This window comes from Tauraco erythrolophus, chromosome 9, assembly GCF_009769465.1.
Source record: "Tauraco erythrolophus isolate bTauEry1 chromosome 9, bTauEry1.pri, whole genome shotgun sequence".
Taxonomy (NCBI): domain Eukaryota; kingdom Metazoa; phylum Chordata; class Aves; order Musophagiformes; family Musophagidae; genus Tauraco; species Tauraco erythrolophus.
In genome coordinates this window covers 18,692,322-18,710,237 of record NC_141473.1, presented here as the reverse complement: position 1 = coordinate 18,710,237, position 17,916 = coordinate 18,692,322, and the positions used below count along the sequence as shown (strand labels likewise).

Below are 17,916 nucleotides of genomic sequence, written 5' to 3'. Positions count from 1 at the left end.
AAACTCAGATGCATCTTAGTGTTGTTAGCACATAGTAACAACACAGCTCTGCAAACAGTGTCTATATAAAGTTCTTTGAAATTATTTATAATATTGAAAGTTACAATCACTGGTAATATTTGGCAAGGACTAGGCTTAAACTCTAATATTAGGCAGAAAAGATTACAGCCTTCTAAAGAAAATTAGAACAGAAAAATGAAAAACATTAAATGACAATTAACAATAAGTAAAATGCTGAAAATGTCTTACCTCTTTTTTTGAGTAAATTTGGTTTAATTTTCCTATGGCTGTTTCGTATCCATCAATCTCCACCCCACCCCCCCAACTCATTTTTCCCTTGAGCATGCTTACAGATTTGTTTCTTTCACTACTGTGCCAAGTTTTCCATATGTTTGCTATCTTTTGTGGGAAACTGTTCTGCCCCAGTTTCCTTTTTTGTGTGTGTGGTGTGTGTGTTGTGTGAACAGTGTTTCCCTGTCAGACTTCAATGTGGCTGTCCTGACTTTGAGGTCACTCTGAATTCCTATTTCTGCTCATAAGTCGGTACCTATATTTTTGGAATTGCCATGTCAGCATAACTCTGCTGTATCATGTAATTTGTTCTCTTACATTAGGTTATACTTTCTGTTCTTGAAGATGTTCTGACCATGTGAGAGTCCTTTCTAGAAATTCATAGAAAAATAGAAAAAATGAGATTTTTCTCAATTACTGACTTATCCATGCCCATGTTTGGTAGAGAAGGATGTCAAAGCAGTTTTTTTCTTGGAAGTCAGAAATAGGCTGCTGATCCCATTCACACCAATGGAATGCAGTCTGTGCTTCCAGATTCTTTCCTGCCTTGATTTTTTTTCTGTGTTTCCAGAAACTGGAAGTTGGTTTGTCTTTAGCCCCATCGTGCCTTCTGTTTGGCAGTGCTGATTTATGAGAGGAGCAGGGTGGGTAAGAAGCTTCTCAGCTGGCCAGTATTTTGAATATAGTTGTTGATGCTCTACATGTATGATGCTTCATCTTGATATAGTAAAGAATCTTTACAGTGAGAACATTAATTCACTGAAAACAACCAACCCAGTGACGTGGTGAAGTCTCCCATCACTGGAGATTTTCAAGATGCGATTGCACAGGGTGCTAGATAATCTCATCAGGCTCCTGTTCCCATGGAGGCTGGACCAGATGATCTTTCAAGGTTCTTTCCAACCTGGGCTGTTTTGTGTTCTATATCCTGCTAGGTGGTGTCAAGTAAAGTTGGAGATCAGTTTCTGTGATGTTTTTTAAATATATATATATACCACACATAGTATATTTGTATAGTTTGGACTTGCACATACGTACTTATCTGTCTTTTCACAACTGTAATTGTTTTGATACTAGCCAAAATCTTCTAGCCAGCTAATTCTTCTAAAGATCTCTGCATAGAGATTTTAGCTCAAATCTAATTTATAACTTTTCTTCTGAGAAAAAAAACCACTGTTTTCCTAAGTACGAGATAATGATAAGAACCAATTTTATTGGGGGGCCTCCCTCAAGGTCTGAAAAATAAACAGAGCACCTTGTCAAAGACAGAAACTCGAAAGAAAACAGTAAGAAGCCCCAAGACATTTAAACACCAAGGCTACAGCTGAACTCCAGTTGCTGGTCAAAATACTTCACTCACATATGCGCATACATATACACATACGCACACAGAGAGATGGCTGTGATTCCCCTGGTCCCATAGCAGACCCCTCCCTGTGCTCTCACACTCAGAACTGGTTGGTGCAGATCCACTCACCCTCCTTGCTCCCAGGCCACTTTACCTAGCTGATGGCTAGTCTGGCTTGGTCCTCACTGGTGCTCACACACTCACTTGCACACCTGCACTCACCTCGGTTGCTGGCACTGTAGGCAAATGGGACCCTGTGACCTACAATCCTGCTTTTCTTTGTGAAGCTGGGACATACAATCTTTTTGTTCTCTTTTAATTAGAAATGTCAAGGTGACCCTCTGGTGTGAGGCTACTTAGAGACACTGGAAGAGTGTGCTCTGACAGTTCTTGTTTGTGATGGATCTATTACATTTTCCTTAGATCAGAATTTTCTAGGTCGAGATTGTCCTTGAATCTTCAGTGCATCTTGTCTGCAAGCTTTGAGGCTGATAAATAACTGTCTGTATTGTCAGATAGTTTAGTTCTATTGTCAGTTTTGCAATGCAGTAAGGGAGAGTGCTCTGCATCTAAGTTATACTTTGATACACATTGGACTAGAAATGTCCTCTTGTCTTTGTTGTCTTATTTTCCTAGAAAGGTTCTTATTTGCTGTCTCTGTGCTTTTTTTTGTAGCTTAACAGATTGGAAATGTCTCCTATTTGCTAAGAAATGAAATCTGTTTGACACCTGGTCGTTAAATAGAATACATTTTATTCTTTTGTTTTTATTTCTAGGCCAACTTGTCTTCCACTTGGTAATGTTAATGTGTTCGTTTTTGTAGTTGATTTTAAGCATGGAGGCTTTCTTGTGAAAACAAAAATATTTAAAATCTCTATGGCATTTTTTCATAGGGTTGTCTAAATTAATACATTTCATTTTTTCTGAAAGAGGTGACTATGACATGTTGTTGCTGCAGCGAATGCATATTACACAAGCAGTCCGTATTTAATTTGGGAATTTTATTGTTTATGGATATTAAATGGTCTTTCGCATTTTTAAAACTATCACTTCTTATTAAGTTATCCACTTGATACTCTTGTAAAGCATCTGTTTTGGAATTGTTCTACTTGGTGTTGGTCTACCTTGTAGAAATAGCTCATTTAGCATCTTATTGAACTCAAACAAAGAAGATGAGGCAGAATAAATGCTGTCTGCCAATGATACTTTTGCATTCCTTAATATTGAAGAATCTACCCTAATTTTAAATTTTCCTATATAGTTTAATCTGTTCCTGATATTTTAGCTTAATTGAAGGCATTAAATTGTATTTATTTTTTATTTTATTGTTTCTTCTTAGCCTTGGTCACTGTCACTTTCCTCTAGTTGGTGGAAGAGTGATTGGCAAAAATGAATATGGATGAGTACAACTTTTGTTGTAGATGTACAACAGGTGGTTCTGGCTCCCTCCTTTCTTTTATTTTGCCTATTTTTCTTGATATCATTACATAAATACAGTGTAAGGATATAATCTGATTTATATCTTATTGAGGAGTCAAGATTGAACTGCGAGAGAAAATTTATATAAAAGTCTACTTCAGTAGCAAACGTGAGCATGGATAACTTGATGATTGGTGAAGTAGCAGGTGAACTACTAAAAAGCAAACATACAGATAAGGTCAAATTGTTTTTTACTCTTTAATGTCAGCAGCACACATGCAAAATTGGTGCCAAAATACTGTTGATGTTTAGTCGTAAACTTGCAGGATTTTTCAGTTGCATCACAAGCTTTTTAGAATTAGAATACCCTGTAAAACAGCAAACAGCCTTTAAAAGAGCAAAACCAATTACCATCACTTTTTGGATCTTCTGGTTTCCATAATTAATTCTACATTTACAGGTGTATTTTACATTTTGTTTTTGCCGAACTGTTCAGCGCGGTTCTTGGTTTTTTTATGATTGATTGATTTCTGTTTGAGTGAAGCATGAGTGGTATAATGGTACTTTAGACCACACTGCAGATTTATAGAGTAGGCCAAGCACAACCTGATCCAGTCTTAGCAAACTGTCATCATACACAGTACGATAGCAGAACCTGATATTCTCCTGTGACTTTTTTACCAGTGAAACCAGTAGGTATGAAAACATTTAAAAATTAGTGGACTGATTTAAAGAGAGAAGTATTTTGTTGGTGTGAAAATTTTTAGTTTTCTTGGACTTTTTTATGTAATATATTGACTTGAGGAAAATCAGTGCCAACAAAACTTTTGGCTACTGATGTCTTTCTGTACAGTTTTTTCAGCTTTGTTATTAAGGTGCAAAGCATTTATGTGAGTGTGGCACATTCTTAAAAGCCAAAACTTTTGTTTTTCTGATGGTCTTTGGACCACATACCACTTTGTGCATGAGAACTCCATGCTGTTGCCCTTCAGATAAAGTATTATTATGGTTTATTAAAAAAACAACAATGTTAAAGACCACACACAGCAATAGATAGCTGTATTTCTGAACAGTGTTTAAAATTAGATTAAAACCATTGAAAATCAATCCAGTATATAACAAAATTTATGGCACTGCATCTACAAAATGCATATTTGGATGGGTTTAGTCTATGAGTGCACCAAGGGAAGGCTCATATTCCAAAGGGCACTTTGGAACTCAGGAGCCAGAGATGGGCTTTGCAGCCATTTTGTACCTCTTTGGTTTTGTAACCTTTCTTTCCCCTCTTCCCTCGCCATCTTTACATGAAGTTCAGAATCTTCTGTGCTTTGCTTACAGAGCAGCAATTTTATCTTGTTGTCATCCTGTGTTCATGAATTTTAAATGAAATACAAAATAGCCCTTTTCGAAGAAGTTATATTCCTCTGATTTTTATCCCTTCTTTCTACTTGTTAGTGAAAATAAAATTGTTTTTTCCCAGGCTGTTCTCACTGTCTTCCATCTTCAATCTTTCACTAGGCTACTTGCCATTTTGAGATGATGAAGGCAGATTTTACTGGAAGACAAAAATAGTAGATGGATTATCTACGTGTGAAGTTTCTAGGCAATGTAAAGAGAAATACAACTTAGTTGTTGGGGTTTTTCTTTGATCTTAGCCTTTAGGGTATAAGAGGTGATACATTGATAGGAGCTAGTATGACTTTCCAGCATTCTGGTGGTCTTCCTCAGTTTTTAGTGTGGCCAAAAATTGCAATGAAGTATCTAGTAAAGTCAGTTTATCCTGATGTCCTATTTGTTCTTCTGCCTGCTATGAAGCCTTTTAGAAGGGCTTCTACTGGAATTTGAATTGTATGTGTAAATGGGAATCCTGGTGAGCAGAGCAGAAAGATATTTTTAATTAACAGAGAAATAAATTAATTTTACTAAGCATAATTAAATGGATGAACCACATGCAGGAAATCAATCAACTGAAATTAGTCTTTACATTACTGAATACGTTGACTAGTCACAAGTTAATTTGGGTTCTTATCTTATAGTTTGGTTTTAGATGGCGACATGAGAAAGAAGTAATTTCAGGGAAAAGGTAATGCTGTCTTTTATTTTATATTAAATTTCTCCCTGGTGCTTTTCTTGCTGCTGTTTGAGATAACTTTGTTAGTATTGAAAATACCAGTAATTTTTAATCAGATAATAACGAACAATAAATTTACCTAACTTCGCTGTTTTATGACACATAGCGCTGGAGTGCACACTGATCTGCGTATTTTAAAATTAAGAGAACGTGATTTATTTTCACAAGGTCAGATTTGTAATGAACACCAACATAATGCATTTGATAATGTCGAATTTCATGGATATGTTTTTTAGCTGCTTTTCTGCAGTAATTCAATGTTACGTCATTAGTCTTGGATACCTTTGATTGAGGTCTCTCAATACTTTTTCTCAGGAAATAATTTTCTTAATAGTTTCTCCAATGTTGTTTTGTAAAACTTAACTTTTTATTAAAGTTCCATGTGTGATGTCTTGTTTAGGGCTAAACTGGTTTTGAAAGATTCAGTGGGAATGACTGTCATGTCCTCCCAATCCTGTTTCTAAATCAGTAGCTTGTTCCGACTGCTTCTGTATATGAGTTCTCACCAATGTGTTATTGGGACTTTGCACAGTGGTTCCCATTCCATGGCCTCGGCACATGGACTTTTTCAAGTAGCTGAACAAGCAAGGAAATGGTGTGAATGTATTGCTACTCCTGTGGGCAGGTCTTCGTACACGACATAATGTTTTCAGAAGTTGTGCATGCACACACAAGAAAATTGCACAGAGTGATACTATTGATCAGAACAGTTCTGTAAACAGCTCTATTATAATATATTACAAGAAGCTAGAAATACACTTGTTTTTAAAGAAAATTTATATCATATTTCACAGGAGGAAACGTGGACATTAATGGTGGGTTTTTTTGACCTATGAAGATTAAAGCTCCTAAAGGTGGTTGTAGGCATATGTTGCATTCAGCGTTACAGATTATATTAACAGATAGTTACATTTGATATATTTACATACTTTATTGAATGCTTTAAAAAGAAAATTAAATGAGATATTAGTAATTTAGGAAAAATAATGTCTTCATGGGGAAAAATAATTTAAAGCTGCATTGTACTTTAATGCCTGGTACTCTGTATTTAAAAATGTGGGAGAAACTGCAGAATTACACACTCTAAGCTTTTTCATGAAATCCTAATGGAAAGCGTTCCATTGAAACAGAACTGAGAAATAGTATCTGTCACCACTAAGGGGCGCAAGAATTCAGCCTTATCCCCTGTATGAGCCGCTCTTCCCAAGTGCCGTTTCAAATGGTCATTTTAAAAGAGGCACGAATCTTTAATGCCTTTCTTTTGCTATTTTTATGTATAAATCAGTAATGGAAATGGGTTTAATTAAACGTGATAAAGCATTAATACCTACCTGCTTGATAATTCATATTAATGAAGGGAGAGCATGAGCTTTTTTCAGCTGTGACAAAAATAATGGTGATGAGAACCACTGCTGGTGCACTGTGCTGCAGTTTAGGGTGTGTTGAGAACGGAACATTGGAATGAGTGAGTTACATTTGGTTGCTTTGTTTTTGATGTTTGTCTTTGTAGATCGTGGAGAAGAAGAGTTAGGATGAGTGAAAGAGAGATATCCCTTATATTACTAATTATAAATGCCAGATTATTTCTTTCTCTTCTTTCTTTCGCACTCCAATCTTTTGCCATAGGTGTTTTGAAAGGAGGTCATAGAGATTGCTGTTATATCACCTCAAATTTAAAATGTAACCTTAATGGCTGTTAGTGGTGTTGTATGTTGCCAGTTTCAATAAATGGTTCCACAAAATGGGCATTTTCTTAATTAAATCTTAAGGTAGAAACCCTCCTTTACATTTTATAAGTCAATGAATAGTAGGCACATGAGTTAGTGGGTCTGAAAATAAATCCTTAAAATGAAAAGCTTTTAAGCTATTTCAAAAATGTATTTGACATGCCTTCCCAAATACTTTTTCTCTTCTTTGAAAGCACGAATAGTAAGGTATGGTATGGCATAAAATTATTAAAATAAAAGGTATTTTTGCAAAAGGCAATAGTGGTAAAAGTTTTCTGTGGGAAAACTGTAACAAGTTCATTGGGTAGAGATGAAATAGATTTTTTCAGCAATATACAGACAGAGTAAAGCTGAAAATATGGGTATATTTGCTATTTTCTACTTACTTGTATTTGTAGATTAAATAGTAAATACTCATACCAGACATTATTTGGCATAATAGGGTTTAATACCTGCAGATTGATCTACTCTCTGTTTTTTCACTATTTCATTGAACTGGCATATCACTTTTAGCATAGTATTGTCTTTCTTAGCCTATTTATATATGTGTAAATACACATATAGTATGCTTTACCTTATTTAAACAAATGTTCTTCCAAACTTGTTTTCGTTTACTTCTCTCAGTAATTTCCTCTATGGAAACAGTCTGGATATCAGTACCCAGATAGTGCACCGTGTGTCCATGTACTCATCTGGTACATCTGAGTACTGATAAAAATGCATTGAAATCAGTCTTTTGGCTCTCTAGAATTCCTTAGTATATGTAATTTTCAGTACTTCATTTAGCTTGTAGTACTTATATATATTCCACCTATTCTGCTCTTCTGCAAGAAGCAGAAGGTGCTAATAGTTTTTGAAAGCACAGCTTTAACAGCCAGATTATAGGAGTTATAATTCTGAACATGAAGGCAATAACTTCCTGCAGCTCATAGAAAGGTGACAAAATTTGGGATGGAAATGGAATTTTGGACACATATTTTTCTTGCTAATTAAATTGGGTGACTGTCAGCTCTAACACACTCGTTTCCGTGTCTTCCTTTATTGGACATCTAACTGTTGGAGTCATGTTCCAAGTACTGAATAATCTGATCCATAGTTCCCTTTGATTTGGGTTCTCCATACACACAATGGGGATTATAATGATCTCTTTGCAAAAAAATGGGGTTTAGTGCTTTTATGACTTTCAGATATGCTATAATGATGAATACTGCTGAAAAAGCCTTCAGAAGGAGTAGAATTCTGTATTCAAGGTCAAGGTTGAATATCTGTTGTAGGGATTGCAGTGTGAAGGAAGAGTAGAGAAGCCTTCTGGCCTCCACTTGGACATCAAGCTGTTGACCACAACTCTTTGAGTGCAACCATCCGGCCAATTCCTTATCCAATGAGTGATCCATCTGTCAAATCCATGTCTCTCCAATTTAGAGATGAGGATATCATGTGGGACAGTGTCAAATGCTTTGCACAAGTCCAAGTAGATGATGTAGATTGCTCTTCCTTTATCCACCAGGACTGTAACCCCATCATAGAAGGCCACCAAATTTGTCAGGCACGATTTGGCCCTTTGTGAAGCCATGTTGGCTGTCTCCAATCACCTCCTTTTTTGCCATGTGCCTTAGCATAGTTTCCAGGAGGATCTGCTCCATGATCTTGCTGGGCACAGAGGTGAGACTGACTGGCCTTTAGTTCCCTGGGTCTCCTTTTTTATATTTTTTAAATATAAGGGTAATATTTCCCCTTTTTCCAGTTGGTGGGAACTTCACTGACTGCCACAACTTCTCAAATATGATGGATAGTGAATTAGCAACCTCATCCGCCAGTTCCCTCAGGACCCATGGGTGCATCTCATCACGTCTCATGGGCTTTTGCACCTTCAGGTTCCTTAGATGGTCTCGAACCAGAACTTCTCTTACAGAGGGTGGTTCTTCATTCTCCCAGTCCCTGCCTTTGCCTTCTGTGACTTGGGCAGTGCGGGTAGAGCACCTGCTGGTGAAGACTGAGGCAAAAAAGTCATTGAGTACCGCAGCCTTCTTCATATCCTGTGTAGCCACGTCTCCCTTTCATTCCGGAGAGGGCCCATGCTTTCCCTAGTCCTCCTTTCATTCTCATGAACATATCCAGTTTCACATCCAAAATGTAGAATATCCAAAGTGAATTTTACATGCTGCAAAGAGCAGCTAATATAACTAAAGCTGATGTGTCTCTCCTCTCTCTTCCTGTTTTTTCTGAGTTTGTTTTGGAATGTTTTTTGGAAGTAAACAGAGCCTGGTTAAGTTGCAAAAAGTTTTATATAGAATAAATTTTTCCTTGTACATTTTTACTTCTCTAGAACAGATACAAATTATTAAAATTATTTTTGATGACACAGGGTACTGATAGTCATACCTTACATAGAGTTAAACATACTTAATGTGTACTAATTTGAAACTTTTTTTTTTAATGGAAGTCCTGGGTTTTTTTTGGTTCAAGTGTAAGCATTGCAAGTTCATTTTACATTGCAGAACAGAAGTCTCTGAGGACACTGCCAATCCATTAGTTAGAAGCTTAAGCAGAATGTTCTGAGGTTAATCATTCACCAACAGTCCTGCTTGTGAGCCTCTTAATACGCATCTTTATCGCCAGCTCTGCATACAAATCAGTCTTCTGCAAAGGGAATATATGTATCTTATTCCTGCAATATTGAGAACCTGGTAGTGTAAACAACATTGATTATGTGCAAATTGTTTTAAAATTAGTTTTGTATTTAACATAATAAACCCAAGGAAGCTTTAAAGCTGCTGTATATTTTCTCATAGAATTGGATTTCCTTTTCTTTAAAGAAAATTGTTTATGGAAGGTCATCAGAATACAAATTGTATGTCCAGTATATCAGGTAAACTAGTAAGGTAGTAAGAACATCGGCGTCTTAATTTTGTACATACTTAATACTTTGAATAGTTTGATGTTGTTAAAGATGAATGTCTGAATCGCACCTCCTGATCCATCAGCCTCTGCTGAGTAAGTAATCATTTAAAGTATAGAACGTTTCCTTATGACATTCGTTTCTTCAGAGTTCAGTATTAGTCTTACTGTTTCATAACATATGCCTTCCTCTATTATGCATTGTGAAACACAGTTCAGGTTATGTTCTTTCTTTGCAAATATGCAATGTTAGACATGTATGATTGATTGTTATTGTGTCCTTAATCTAGATGTTACTTTTAGATTTGGGCTTCTGTATTTGAAAGAAGTGAAAAACAAAAAGCAAAAAGTGAGCAAAACTGGACATGACAACCCAAACATATGCTTGTTAATCATTGAACCATTTGCTGTTTTTGACCTCTTAAAGGTCAGTTTTCCTGTGGAAATAAGCGCTGTGATGACAAAGAAGGCCTTAAGAGCTGGGAGGTGAATTTGGTTACGTTGAACATGGTGAAAAGAGGAATGCACTTGTGAAATTGAGTAAGTCAACCCTTCAAGGATACGTACACTTAAAAGAAGACAAATATCTTGTGCTTTAAAAGCTATCAAGTGAGACCCAATGGCAATGGTATCAGTTCATGCAAAATGGAAAATGCTGAATAGGAGATAATTTTGTTAAATTAATTACAGGTAGTATGATGGTCTTGATTTCAAGAGAATGGTTATTATCGTTATATATGACAAAGTTGTTACAGGTTGAGCACTTCGCGTTGTATATTGGTGTTATAAAATTAGCATAACTGACTATAAGCTGTTTTGTATACAAGCTTGTCTGGTTTTAACAGCCAGTATTGCGTTGCAAGGAGGGTTTTGTCATTGTTGTTGTTTAATCAGTTACATGGCTTAGGAATCCTTAGGGCTTTGGATGAGACAACTTTTTGCACACCTTCAGCTCTACTAAGTCTTGTCTCTTGACAAGTCTAAGAGACTTACAAGTCTTCAGTGTAATTGTAGAATAATTTGATCTGTTCACAAAGATCCGTAAGATGGGATATCTACATGATAAGTATTGATACTTTTTTTAATGAAGAGTTGCCAGTGCTAAACCAGCGATCTTTTCTCTAGGTTTAGTAAAATCTGGCTTTGTACTGAATACTTTTTATCTTGGTATTTTTCTCAACCGTGGCTGCAATTAAACTGTAACTTTTGTTTTGAAGGAAAAGTTGCTGAAATTGGAAGATAGCCTTCTATCTAGTTTTATATATATATTAATAAATTTTGTTAACTGTGCTTATCAAATACATGGGTGTAATGTTCTCCCTCTGTCTTTTTCAGGACTATGTCCAGAATGTTCCTACAAACTAAACTTTCATCACCGGTAATGAAATACTTTGAAAATACGAGGGCTGAATTATTGCTAGATTACAGATATGATGAACAGCAAATAGGGGGAAGACTTCAACTAGATGATTAGGAACTTCATTTATGCTGAAATAGATTCTGTTCTGGAAGTCTTACAAAGTCACTGGATTGACACTGTTTAGAGTTTGATATTGTTGTGCTAATGAAAGTACAAAGCCCTTCAAACTGGAATAATTCTATCCCCACCACAACAAAAGTTTCCTTTGCTTAATTTCAGCCCAGTGATTATTTTTCTTTTCTGAAAGTTTATGCAAAACACTGTCTTTTTTATTTTCCCTCTTACTGTGTTTAAGAGCTGGAATGCTTTTCCTTTTCTCAAAAATAGTGGGTTTATGTGTGAGACAAGTGACTGTGCTTTGAATTTTTGAGTTTGAGTATTTGTTCTTCTTTGAGAATCACTTATTAAGGAGAGAAAAGTAGTGAATTTTAAACCTGTAAAATGTGTGCATTAAGATTTGATTTGTTTTTTATTATTATCTATAATCTTAGTAAATTCCACAACTATTGATACTCAGTGTTTATGATTTTCTGAATCTCAATGTGGCATTAACTTAGTTGCACGGCTCAGTAATTAAGCTGTACAATTATGTGAAAAGCATATGAAAGGGAAACCTTTGAGCTAGGAAATGATGATTTCTTTTTTAAAGTAACACAAAGGTGCATCTAGATGAGTGTATCCAAGATAGATAATTAGTCCATTTCAAAAGTTAGTTCATATCCAATTTCATTAAAGCACTGTGTAGGCACATATTAAGGACAATTAATTAACTGAGATTAGTTTGATTTGTCTTGCTTCTTTTTTGAACCAAAATTGTAAAACTAAAATTGTAAACCCACTTGTTTAGAATAAGCCTGGTTAAACATTTCCTCTTTGTCAACTGCGAGTATTACTTTGAAACAATTTTAGTGACTTCTTTGTGCAGAGAAGCAGGACAAAGTTAGCCTATTTCATACAATAAGCCTATTCTATAAGTAATGCTGGAAATAAAATGCATGGGTTGTTGGTCTGCAGCAGGTTCTTAGGCTTGAGATTCTTGACCTCAGGTTTTGTCACTATCAAATATGAAATATATTTTAAAATCTATATTAACCGTTTTTCTCATTACATATATACAAAATTGTTTAGTTTTTTTTTCACTATATATATATACGAAATTGTTTGCTAAAACAAAAAATAAGATTTCAATATAAATAAGGGTTTGACATGTAATTAAATTATTTTCTATATTTAATCTTTGATTGCCAATTCACTGCCAATTTTAGCAGCTTTAGCATTTCCTGTCCTTCGTTTTTGGCTATAGAGCTTTAGTGTTTCTATAGCACACTTCATTTTAACTAAATTGATTCGTTTCAGTTTAACTAGTGATATGTTTCAGAAAAAAATGACAACTGTTTGACTGAACTAAATATTTAAGATTTACTGTTGCTTGAGGAGTACATATAATAGAGAAGGTGTCCTTTTTTTTTTTTTTTAAAGGAGGAAAGAAGTCAAAGCATGCAAGAAAAGAGGCACAACTGCACCGGGGTCTAAAGAACCAAAAATTAAGAAGACAAAATTATCTCGTTCAGCAAAAAAGAAGTCAAAAAAAAAGACCCATAAAGGTAAATTTAAATTTTATACCTCCTTCAATTTTTAAAATAGTAAAATATGTTAGTTGAGTCTTAGTTTTGCTATAGCTCATTATGTGTAGCCATAAATATATAATTATGTATAAATACAGATATGTAACATTCTTGACTGTGTAACACAGGTAGTCAAAAAGATAAATTTCTTCGGTAAAATTTCCTAGGTGCACAAAAAAGATAAATTTAGAGAAAAAGAAAATTCTTATATTTTACACAGAGAGAGGGACCCTTTTGAAAAATATGCATTGCATGGAAAATTTGTCCAAGAATTGGACACTGCATACCAGAAACGGTGGTGAAGTATTTAAATCCTTGAGGCTTTGGGGTTCAAAGCCTTTTGGAAATCACAGATAACCTTTTTACAGCAGAGATCTTGTGATAACATATTTGAGCTCCAACTGATGACTTTCGAACTCCTGCAAAAAAAAATCTTATTACTCCAGTGTTTGCTTGCTTTCTTTGAATGTATGGTGTTTGCGTGCAGGTACACGTTTATGTGTAATATATTGTGACAGAAATATCCTTGTAAACAATTTAAGATAACAGATAAAACTAAGATAAATTTAATATTTTTAAATTTTAAATATTATAAAAATATTGTTAAAATACTATAAAAATGTTTTTAATATTTTAATATTTCTTTCCAGATCAGGTTTCTTCAGAAGATTCAGATAATTCTGATAAAGGTAAAGTATTTGAATATCTTCTGTGTTTTATGGTTTTGTAATAACTTGTATTATTTCATGGTCATTTGTCATTGGTCTTAGTTTTATTCTCTGGCAGTTTTAATATTTTATAAGACGATAAGAATGCTGTCTGAAAACAAGCAGAGATATGAAGGGTCAAAATAATTACTTACAAATTCTTGGAGAAAAACTGTAAGGAGTTTTAAAAAGGAAATCTTTTTAAGTTTAAGTAAGGAATAAAAATGTGGGCAGATAACAGAATGGAAATAATCAGAAAAATTGGAGGTCAGGTTGTTCCAGAAAAGAGTAGAGGGTGCAAAAATCGGTACATTGTTAGTAATTGCATGGGTCTATGTGTTGTGTAACGTGTGCTGTGTAAAGAAAGTACTTTTCTGATATAGTAACTACTACATTCACTTTAAGGGAGTGATAATAATATGTACACTACTCAAAAAATTAATAGATTTTAAGTAAACCCTAGGCTTTAACTAAAGTCTTTTCCAGCTACCACCTGTAGTACCTCAGAGACTTACTTGTTTTGAGTAGATGCACTCAGAATGTCAGTGAGTCCTTAGGCACTAGTTGTCTCTAGCTCAGTAATTCCAGTCCCCAGTTTCTTTTTTGATGAAACAAGCCCCATCTCTTGGTCATGCCAATTCTTGCTGCAGACTGTCTGAAAGGATTGAGTGTTTCTACTGATTGCTCTGCTGTGATGTGCATTTTTAGGAATATCCTCAGCACCTACGTTTTCCCAGCTAGGTACAGGAAGACCTGAAGCAGTTTACTTACTACTCGAACCATGCCCTAAGTCTTTGTTTTGTTAGGAAACTTCTATTGGAAGACTGGGTTTTTTTAGGTCAGGCCATATTTCTGAAAACAAGGTTTTTTTTGTTTTCACTCGTATGTGTACTTACATGAAAGAGTTATGCAGCAGTTTCCTGACAACTTCACTGATAAATTACAACTGATAAAAGTTGTCATTCAAGTAGAAGTAAAGTAATTGATTCATTTAATATCATAAGTTGAAACTGTATTGTAATTCTGGGTTTGTGAATATAAACCCTTAATTTTAGGAACAAAGTGCTATGCTGCTGTTGTGTCAAGATCAGTGTTTTGACATGATTGTTGTTATGTTTGACCAGAATATTAGTTCAGGATATAGAAGAGGTTTTTTGATGCTGTATTGAATAATATTGAAAAATGTTTTCGATTTTACTTTGTGCAAAGTGTTCTTTTTATTCTCATGGTTACAATTAAACATTGCTCCTAGCATTATACTATCTAAATAAAAAAAGATTAATTATTTTAAAATGTCTTTCATAAGCACTTCAAATTTTTCAACAGATTCAGATAACAGCGATGCACAAGATGGTCCTTCAGATGCTGACTTTTGGAAAGGTCCTTTACAAGAAGCAGATGAAAAATCACGGTTAGTTTCATCTAGTGAATTTGTAGCTAGTAAAACATAGTGTGTCTGTTCAGAACTGAAAAGGCAGAAATTTTTTCCTGAGCATTTTAATGAATATTCTGACATTTTAAATTATGTTAGATCTCCTTCCACGTAGTGAACCTAAGTATTAGTTTTTAAAAGAGAAGACATAACACAACACTGGAGGAGAAGACTTTGTCAAGCCACTACTATGCCACTGCTGTCTTACCCCCTGTTGTGCCATTAACTATCTTAGAAGTAAATCCTAACAGTCTACTCCCTGCTGTTGCACAGAAGAGGAAATGGGAAGGATATTGGAATGTATTGAAAAAGTCAAAATGGTCTATACCAGCTACAAATTCTGATCGGAAGCCTGCTGAATCTTTTTCATACAAAGATTATCTCATAGGTACTCATCCACTTTTTTTTTTTTTTTTTTTCAGGGAAGAGGAGTTCGATGAGTATTTTCAAGACTTGTTTCTCTGAAACTTGAAATTGATGTAGGCTGATTTTCTTCATGAATTGTCAAGATGAAAGTCTGGAAATCCAGTCATAATTAGAGACCAGAGAGCTCTTTCTGCCAGCATTCCTTTTCTACAGTCACTCATATGGACCATCTCAGTAGATTACCTTTGTAGAAGACTTAGGTCTAGAAACTTTCTTTTTCTTGTGGTAGGCTGTATATTCATGAAATAAGAGCAAGTATTTTTTCAGTTCATTGAAAAAAATACGTGGCACCCAAACTTAAAAGTAGGAAGGATGTAAACAAATAAGAATATAGTTCATTGAGATTACCTTAAGGAAGTTGGCTGCTTTTTATTTTACCTCACACTTCAGTTTTTGTCAGATTTTTGTAAAGGGGCATTTTGGAAGATTCTGCCATTAGTTTAAAGCCATACACTTTAATATATCTAATTTATTAAACAAGAGTTAATAGCCTTAAATTTATTTGTCATGTAGACATTAATATTCAGGTATTAGTCTTTGTAAGTATTTTCTAATGCTATTGGAGAAGTTCAGTTTTTATCAAATATGTATTTTGCTTTGATTAAGTAAACAATATGTGAAATGTTTCCCCTGCTTCTTAGAAAAGTTTAGTTCATTGTGACGTTGTTTTAAATTTTAGTTATAATATGATGTGAGTGATAATTCCACTTACAGAAATCTGGTTGGCTGGTAAAATTTTTGGTATTAAAAATAAAGGTGTGTGGCTTCCTATTGGAGATGTACATGTGACCTGTATGTTATCTGTGGTTTCTGATCTCCTTAACATTGATTGAATGTTAATCCTTCTTTAAAGTGTAATCCTAAATATACAAGTAAAGAATGTATGTTGCTTGAGAAACTTACTGGATTCATCTTCCTCTTCAAATTGCAACACAACTTTAAACATTCTTTATTTTATGTTTCCAAAGAAACAGTCTGCACGTGAATAGTTATAGTGGCTATTTTCTTTATCGATGAAAATTACTTTGGGTATAAAGAACAAACTTTTTTTAACTAAGTGTTCATGTTAATCTGAAGAAAGTTAATGTTGTATAAAATATATTTTTGATAAGTGCTTCCCACTGTAGATATATTTATAGAAAGTATATATAATAAGTATTTGATGTGGAAAATATAACAGCAGAGATGGTTGCAGTGTATTTATGAACATTTTACACGCACCCATATGAATAAGTTGAGAACTCTATTTACAAGTATTACTTAACATAATTACATTTTAAACACTTTGTACTTACATAATAGATGACAGTAGAAGGACATATTTAGGGTGTCCTTGAGTAAGAAATAAACGTAGCCTTGCATGAAGGCTTCTTTAGGTAAGAAGGTGGATTTAAAGGTTAATTCTCTGTCATCTAGCAAGCCTGGTGGAGAGTCAAATCCAATCTGCAGCAATCTGCTTACATGCATGCAACTTGCCCCAAGGGGCTTTTGTTGAATGTGTTGCTATATTTGTTGCTTCAGGTATTGTATATTATGTGTTCTGGATAACGAACTTCTCTTTGCGTCTTCAAATACAGTTATGAAATGGTACAATATACATATTAAATACATCATTTAATACAGTTTGAATAAAATTACATGATTAAACAACCTTGAAATAGCTTTCTTTAGTGTCTGCATTTAGTACAGAAAATAATACATGATACCCAGTTTTGTCACAAAAAGTTTGCGTAAAATATTTGGCCCGTTTATAAATAAGGATGTTGTAAGTGGGATTTTTTTTGTGGATTCCTTTAATTTGGGGTGATAGTTGTACCCAGTACCTGTGTTCGTAGAGTATTGTTAGAAAGGTATACAGTATGACAAATTATTCAGTCATTCTCCCTTCTCTCTGGATGCTGAGGGCCCTTCAGAAATAAAAGAAAGTATGAGTCTGCTTTCTTTAAAGGGAGAAGAAAACTGTCAGAATTGAGTCTGCATGTCAGACTTGTTTGTTACAGGGATTGCATTTGACATCTGTCTCCTCTTAGATTTGGAACTGATTCCACTAAATATCCGTGTATAATATACTAGCCATTTTCCTTCCTTCATCTGCAGGAGGAGCTGGATTTGTGGGACCTGAGTAGAAGGTATGGAGTGGACTCTGTCATTCTTCAAGATCAGAAGGTTTTGGTAGGGAGATCGTTGTTCATGAACAGCTAATTTGTGTGCAATCTGTCTTCTTGGTTGAAGAAAGAGAGGTAATTTGAGTTCTGATGTGCTCTACTTCTGCTGTCTTCTCCTTCTCGAGATTAAATTGGTGCCAGTTCATTGGTTTTAAAGTACTTTCATTTACTGCATTTTGAAAAAGGTGCGTTGGGAGTACGCGAGCCTTTTAAAATATCTTTGAATGTAGATCCTGCTTTAGAGGGATAGGTATCTTAATAAACTCTTCTGCCTTTTTACATTTTTACAATAAAAGGTGGTCAGTTTAGGAACTGCAGTCAGCTATT

The 17,916-nt window shown here is 34.7% G+C and overlaps 1 protein-coding gene across 1 annotated transcript in view; it reads left to right on the top strand.

Annotated features, from left to right (window-relative positions):
• The window catches only part of LOC104369707 (protein FRA10AC1), a 29,343-nt gene extending 12,277 nt beyond the window's left edge, over positions 1–17,066 (top strand). Inside the window, 8 exon segments of the mRNA XM_086616510.1 lie at positions 5,095–5,135; positions 10,237–10,301; positions 10,304–10,354; positions 11,150–11,192; positions 12,714–12,838; positions 13,510–13,548; positions 14,899–14,977; positions 15,421–17,066. Of these exon segments, the coding sequence (XP_086472636.1) occupies positions 5,095–5,135; positions 10,237–10,301; positions 10,304–10,354; positions 11,150–11,192; positions 12,714–12,838; positions 13,510–13,548; positions 14,899–14,977; positions 15,421–15,463 (486 nt within the window). The 3' untranslated portion in view covers positions 15,464–17,066.
• The last annotated feature ends 850 nt before the right edge of the window (positions 17,067–17,916 follow it).